This window comes from Somniosus microcephalus, chromosome 34 (assembly GCF_052327205.1).
Source record: "Somniosus microcephalus isolate GS21.2 chromosome 34, FLI_Smic_1.0, whole genome shotgun sequence".
Classification (NCBI taxonomy): domain Eukaryota; kingdom Metazoa; phylum Chordata; class Chondrichthyes; order Squaliformes; family Somniosidae; genus Somniosus; species Somniosus microcephalus.
Genome location: NC_141020.1, coordinates 8805336 through 8812442, shown reverse-complemented (window position 1 = coordinate 8812442; position 7107 = coordinate 8805336). Strand labels below are relative to the sequence as shown.

At 51.2% G+C, this 7107-nt stretch overlaps 1 protein-coding gene across 6 annotated transcripts in view; it reads right to left on the bottom strand.

Annotated features, from left to right (window-relative positions):
* Positions 1-3071: 3071 nt before the first annotated feature.
* dmpk (DM1 protein kinase) overlaps positions 3072-7107 on the bottom strand; it is a 47969-nt gene continuing 43933 nt past the window's right edge. For all 6 annotated transcript variants that reach the window (XM_085973337.1, XM_085973339.1, XM_085973338.1 and 3 more), the window contains one exon: positions 3072-3848. In XM_085973337.1, the coding sequence (XP_085829463.1) occupies positions 3750-3848 (99 nt within the window). In that variant the 3' untranslated portion in view covers positions 3072-3749. The remainder of the gene's footprint in view (positions 3849-7107) is intronic.

Genomic DNA, 7107 nt, shown 5'->3' with positions numbered 1-7107 from the left:
TTTGAATGTAAGGTCACATTTCTGTTTGAACTTGCGGAATGCCTCTACTATATCGTCGGCTTCCCAGTTCATGAGGGGTTGCATTTGCGCAGTCAGTGCCGCGGCAGCCGCCATCTTAGTTGCCCGTACGATTCACGCTCAATCACGCAGACACCGGCACTCACGATCAGCTCATATATTCACTTTTCGTCTTATTCATAGTTCGTATGACACCAGTTGTACTCACTTATACCGCTGCCACCATGTTGTGTCCCCTTGTGTTCTTATTACTATGTAATACAGACACTTTTAACTCATTTTAGTTTACAGCTCAGTGCTTTCATGATGTTGCTGCCGCATGGCGCGGAGTGATACAAGATGTCCGTCCTTGCACTGTGCACTGCCTGACACAGTGTGCCACATAGCAGTATAAATGCACTAACCAAAGTAGTTCCATATAACAATGTAACAAGTAGTTCCATTTAACGATGTGATAATATAACGATGTAACAGTGACCATGAAACTATCGGATTGTCGTAAAAACCCATCTGGTACACTAATGTCCTTTAGGGAAGGAAATCTACCGTCCTTACCCGGTCTGGCCGAGTATATGTGACTCCAGACCCACAGCAATGTGGTTGACTCTTAACTGCCCCTCTGAAATGGCCTAGCGAGCCACTCAAGGGCAATTAGGGATGGGCAATAAATGCTAGTCTTGCCAGCAACACCCATATCTCAATTGAGTCCATGAATTTCCTGGGGGTGGCTAGGGAGGAAGAGTTTGGGGGTCTGGAAGATCAGGATTGGGAGTAGGGGGCTGGGGGGAACAACACTGTCAAAGTTTCCCCTGCTAGCATTTAATCAGGTTCAGCCACTGTGGGCGTGCTCATCTCTACTTTGTAGGACTAGTGTGCCCAATTCCTGCAAAGTTCTGGTAGCCATGCTGCTGTTACAGTTGATAGACTGCAGCAACAACTTACATTTATATAGCGCCTCACGGTTGTGTTATCAGAGACAAATTTAACGCCAAGCCACATAAGGAGATATTAGGACAGATGACCAAAAGCTTGGTCAAAGAGGTAGGTTTTAAGGAGCGTCTTAAAGGAGGAGAGAGAGGCGGAGAGGTTTAGGGAGGGAATTCCAGAGCTCGGGGCCCAGGCAGCTGAAGGTACGGCCGCCAATGGTGGAGCGATGAAAATCGATGATGTACAAGAGGCCAGAATTGGAGAAGCGCAGAGATCTGGGAGAGTTGTGGGGCTGGAGGAGGTTAGAGATAGGGAGGCAGTCCTCTAAAGGTGAGTCATTTCCTCTACCAAGTTACTTGGGCAGGAATTGTATGGTCCACCCATGGGATTTGAAAACTTGTTGAAGAAACCCAACACCAAGCCATTGACCATGTGTCTGGGAGTTGGTGGGGGACGAGGTAGAATAACATCTGCCAGTCTCAAGTATTTTGCAGGTCGAGCTCTTATGTATAGGTGCACCAACGTCAGTGTTCTCGCTCAGGCCAACATCCCCAGCATCGAAGCTTTGACCACGCTCGATCAGCTCCGATGGACGGGTCACATTGTCCGCATGCCCGATACGAGACTCCCAAAACAAGCGCTCTACTCGGAGCTCCAGCACTGCAAGAGAGCCCCAGGTGGGCAGAGGAAACACTTCAAGGACACCCTCAAAGCCTCCTTGAAAAAGTGCAACATCCCCACCGACACCTGGGAATCCCTGGCCCAAGACCGCACAAAGTGGAGGAGAAGCATCCGGGAAGGCGCCGAACACCTCGAGTCTCTTCGCCGGGAGCAAGCGGAAGCCAAGCGCAGGCAGCGCAAGGAGCGCACGTCAACCCAAGCACCCCACCCACCCACCCCTTCAACCACCGTCTGCCCCACCTGTGACAGAGACTGTAGGTCCAGCATTGGACTCATCAGTCACCTGAGAACTCATTTTTAACGTGGAAGCAAGTCATCCTCGGTTCCGAGGGACTGCCTAAGAAGGATTGGCGCTGGTACATTATAACCCATGCAAAGCTGCATTTACCTATAGAGGAGACATCTAACATGAACATTGGGAGTTATCGTCTCTTGAAAGTAACAGCATTAATTCCTCTCGCCTACAATCTTCCCTCCCTCCCAGCCGAAGGCGCCAACTCCTACCTCCACACTAGGGTGAAGCTCATTGTAACACTCCTACTGCTATCCTGACTGATATTGGATAGTCCAGCACAGGCCAGAGATTACCTCTTGGATCACTCGCCAGTTCCTGGGCACTAGACACTGTGCATTAACGTCTCCGCCCTTGCTTCAGCTCATCCGCTGCTGAAACCCTCATCCCTGCCTTTGTCACCTCTCGACTCGACTATTCCAACGCACTCCTGGCCAGCCTCCCACATTCCCCCTACGTAAACTTGAGCTCATCCAAAACTCGGCTGCCCGTGTCCTGACTCGCACCGAGTCCCGTTCGCCCATCACCCCCTGTGCTCACTGCCCCGTGTCCTAACTCGCACCAAGTCCCGTTCACCCATCGCCCCCTGTGCTCACTGCCCCGTGTTCTAACTCACACCGAGTCCCGTTCACCCATCACCCCCTGTGCTCACTGCCCCGTGTCCTAACTCGCACCAAGTCCTGTTCACCCATCACCCCCTGTGCTCACTGCCCCGTGTCCTAACTCGCACCAAGTCCTGTTCACCCATCACCCCTGTGCTCACTGCCCCGTGTCCTAACTCGCACCAAGTCCTGTTCACCCATCACCCCTGTGCTCGCCGACCTACATTGGCTCCCGGTTAAGCAACGCCTCAATTTCAAAATTCTCATCCTCGTTTTCCAATCCCTCCGTGGCCTCGCCCCTCCCTATCTCTGTAATCTCCTCCAGCCCCACAACCCCCCCCCCCCCGAGATATCTGCGCTCCTCCAATTCTGCCCTCTTGAGCATCCCTGATTATAATCGCTCCACCATTGGTGGCCGTGCCTTCTGTTGCCTCGGCCCTAAGCTCTGGAATTCCCTGCCTAAACCTCTCCGCCTCACTACCTCTCTTTCCTCCTTTAAGACGCTCCTTAAAACCTACCTCTTTGACCAAGCTTTTGGTCACCTGCCCTAATTTATCCTTATGTGGCTCGGAGTCAAATTGTTTGTCTTTTAATACTCCTGTGCAGCGCCTTGGGACGTTTTACTAGGTTAAAGGCGCTATATAAATGCAAGTTGTTGTTGTTGTCTGAGTTATTGGAGGCAGTGAGGTGGATTTTTTCCCCCCCAATTTTCATTTGTGAAAGGGCAGCTTCTGTAGCCTCTGTATTTCCCCACGGAGGTTGGCGGCGACGACGTGAGGCGCTTGACTTGTAATACCGCGCCCGCAAGAAAGGCAAAGATGGTTGGACAGTGGCTGCTCCACCACCAGCGTCGTAGCTTCTCTCACCCTCTGAGGTAGCCAGCGCACCGCTACCGCTGTCCTCGCGCATGGAGGACGGCCTTACAGCACGCACACCGCGCGCGTCCTACTCGAGCCTCCTGAAGATCCGGCGGCTTTTACCTTCACTGAGACGGGAGGAGGCGGTAGGCTTGCTTTTTCTCAGTCTTTTCTCAGTCCCCGCAAGCGTAGGCTCGTGGGCTCTTGTTTGCCCAGCCCAGGATAACGCTTCCCAAGTCTCATCTTCCCCCAACCCACTCCTCCCCCCCCCACCCTCAACCCACTTCCCCAACAACGGTTCAGTCCGCTGGGGCGACGCTGCCTTCAGTATTCATGGGGGGGGGGGGGTTCCACAGCAGCAGGTATGGGATCTCAGGGTGGTGCCACTGGGCCGCAAGTAGGCCCCATGTGTCTGAATCCAACCGTCCACAAGAGTAGGAATCCCTTCATCACGCCCAGCGGTTTGGGGACCTGAAAGAAAAAACGTGAGGTTAGGACTAGTTTAACAACAACAGTCGCCATTTTGGGAAATCGCTGGTGAGGTTTTTCTTTTAATTTATTCGTTCCTGGGAGGTGGGCGTCACCAGCAAGGCCAGCATTTATTGCCCACCCCCTAATTGCCCTCGAGAAAACCGTTCTTCTTTTCATAGTATTTTTTTTACAACAAGATGGCTCGCTGGGCCATTTCAGAGAGCAGTTAAGAGTCAACCACATTGCTGTGGGTCTGGAGTCACATATAGGCCAGACCGGGTAAGGACGGTAGATTTCCTTCCCTAAAAAGGACATTAGTGAACCAGATGGGTTTTTAACCACAATCCGATAGTTTCATGGTCACCATTACTGACACTAGCTTTTTATTCCTGATTTATTTAATGAACTGAATTTAAATTTGGTGCAATTTATAAGAAGGCAAATGGTACATTAGCCTTCATAGCAAGAGGGTTCGAGTACAGGAACAAGGATGTCTTGCTGCAGTTGTACAGGGCCTTGGTGAGACCACACCTTGAGTATTGTGTGCAGTTTTGGTCGCCTTATCTGAGGAAGGACGTTCTTGCCATGGAAGGAGTGCAGCGAAGATTCACCAGGCTGATACCTGGGATGGCAGGAATGACGTATGAGGAGAGATTGTGTCGATTGGGCTTATACTCGCTGGAGTTTAGAAGATTGAGAGGGGATCTCATCGAAACCTATAAAATTCTGTCAGGCCTGGACAGACTAGATGCAGGAAGGATGTTTCTGATGGCCGGGGAGTCCAGAACCAGGGGTCACAGTCTAAGGATAAGGGGTAAGCCATTTAGGACTGAAATGAGGAGGAATTTCTTCACCCAGAGAGTGGTGAACCTGTGGAATTCTCTGCCACAGAGGGCGGTGGAGGCCAGGTCATTAAATATATTCAAGAAGGAGTTGGATATATTTCTTGAGGCTAAAGGGATCAAGGGGTATGGGGAGAAGGCAGGGACAGGGTACTGAATTTGGATGATCAGCCATGATCTCATTGAATGGCGGAGCAGGCTCGAGGGGCCGAATGGCCTACTCCTGCTCCTATCTTCTATGTTTCTATGTTAATTTGAACTAATCTTATCTTATAGATCATTAATAGCCCAGGCCTCTGGATTACTAGTCCAGTAACATAACCACTATGCTACCGTACCCAGTGAGGTAAATGTGGACTTTTAGGCATGGAACAACAGCATTTTCGATCGATGAGGTGTGACCTCCATATGCTGAGATTCTGAGAGGTTGTTTCCCCTGTCTGGAGAGTCTAGAACCAGGGGTCACAGTCTCAGAATAAGGGGTCGGCCATTTAGGACTGAGATGAGGAGGAATTTCTTCACTCAGAGGGTGGTGAATCTTTGGAATTCTCTGCCCCAGAGGGCTGTGGATGCTGAGTCGTTTAGTATATTCAAGGCTGAGATCGATAGATTTTTGGACTCTAGGGGAATCAAGCGATATGGGGATCGGGCGGGAAAGTGGAGTTGAGGTCGATGATCAGCCATGATCTTATTGCATGGCGGAGCAGGCTCGAGGGGCCGTATGGCCGACTCCTGCTCCTAATTCCTTATGTTCTTAGATGGCCATGTCTCAATCAGGGTAGAGTGGTAGGAATGTTAGGGTAGAGGAAATTGGTCAGGGTCGCTATTCGTGATCCCCTACTGGGAGTGTACCCGAGTGAGCATTGGGTGAGGACCAGGTCAGACTGGGTTCCTAATGGCACAATAATTTGACACTCTCACTGTCTAGGTTCATGCGTTGAAGAACGGCCCCTTGGGAGAGGTACCTGCAAGGAGTCAGGAGGGAAGGTGAGAAAACGAACGGAAAAGTAAGGTGTGTATTTATATTGTATGACATTTACCACAGGGGTTTTCACGACCTCAGGACGTCCCAAAGTGCTTGACAGCCAATGAGGTACTTTTTGAAGTGTAGTCACTGTTGTAATGTGGGAAACGCAGCAGCCAATTTGCACACAGCAAGCTCCCACCAACAGCAATGTGATAATGACCGGATAATCTGTTTTTATTGCCAGGACACCGGGGGATAACTCCACAGCTCTTCTTCGAAATAGTGGCCATGGGATCTTTTATATCTACCTGAGAGGGCAGACGGGGGCCTCGGTTTAACGTCTCATCTTAAAGACGGCACCTCCGGCAGTGCAGCACTTGGAGTGTCAGCCTAGATTATGTGCTCAAGTCTCTGGAGTGGGACTTGAACCCACGACCTTTTGACTAAGTGAGTGAACTATTGCCCAACTATAGGGTGCAATCTGGCCTCAGCGACGTCATTCTACCCCAGAAGGCACCGCGAGAATGTTGCCTCACACGATGGCAGCGTACAGGCGGACCCAAGCAATGCCATACCATCCAGGATGTTGCTCTTGTGTTCGGTGGCACCTCTGCGGTTTCATGGTCGCGATGACCTCGACTGCGAGCTCTGAACTTTGGCTGCCTTTGGAGGATTGCCAGAAGGACGCAGCACACACTCTCCCCCCGACCCCCGCCCCACCGCCGCCCCCCCCGCCCCACCGCCACAAGGACTGAGGAAAAACAATGAGGTGGGGGGTGGGTTAGCCCAGGCCTTCTTGTGGACCTCAAATCAACACATGACATTGCCCGAGGCCGGGGACGAGATGGCCGGCCTTTTGCTTTCAGACTGGACAATGGCGGGCGATGTAGGGCATTGTCTGGATGAGGACGACAGCAGAGACAAAAATGCGAGGTGATGCATTTTGGGAGGACTAACAAAGGCAAGGGAATACACAACGAATGGTAGGACCCTAGGAAGGACAGAGGATCAGAGGGACCTTGGTGTGCATGTACATAGATCCCTGAAGGCAGCAGGACAGGTAGATAAGGTGGTTAAAAAGGCATATGGGATACTTGCCTTCATTAGCCGAGGCATAGAATATAAGAGCAGGGAGGTTGTGATGGAGCTGTACAAAACGCTAGTTAGGCCACAGCTGGAATACTGTGTGCAGTTATGGTCGCCACACTATAGGAGGGATGTGATTGCATCGGAGAGGGCGCAGAGGAGATTCACCAGGATGTTACCTGGGCTGGAGCGCTTCAGCTATGAAGAGAGACTGGACAGGCTGGGGTTGTTTTCCTTAGAGCAGAGAAGGCTGAGGGGGGACCTGATTGAGGTGTACAAAATTATGAGGGGCATAGATAGGGTAGATAGAAAGGAACTTTTCCCCTTAGTAGAGGGGTCAATAGCCAGGGGGCATAGTTTCAAG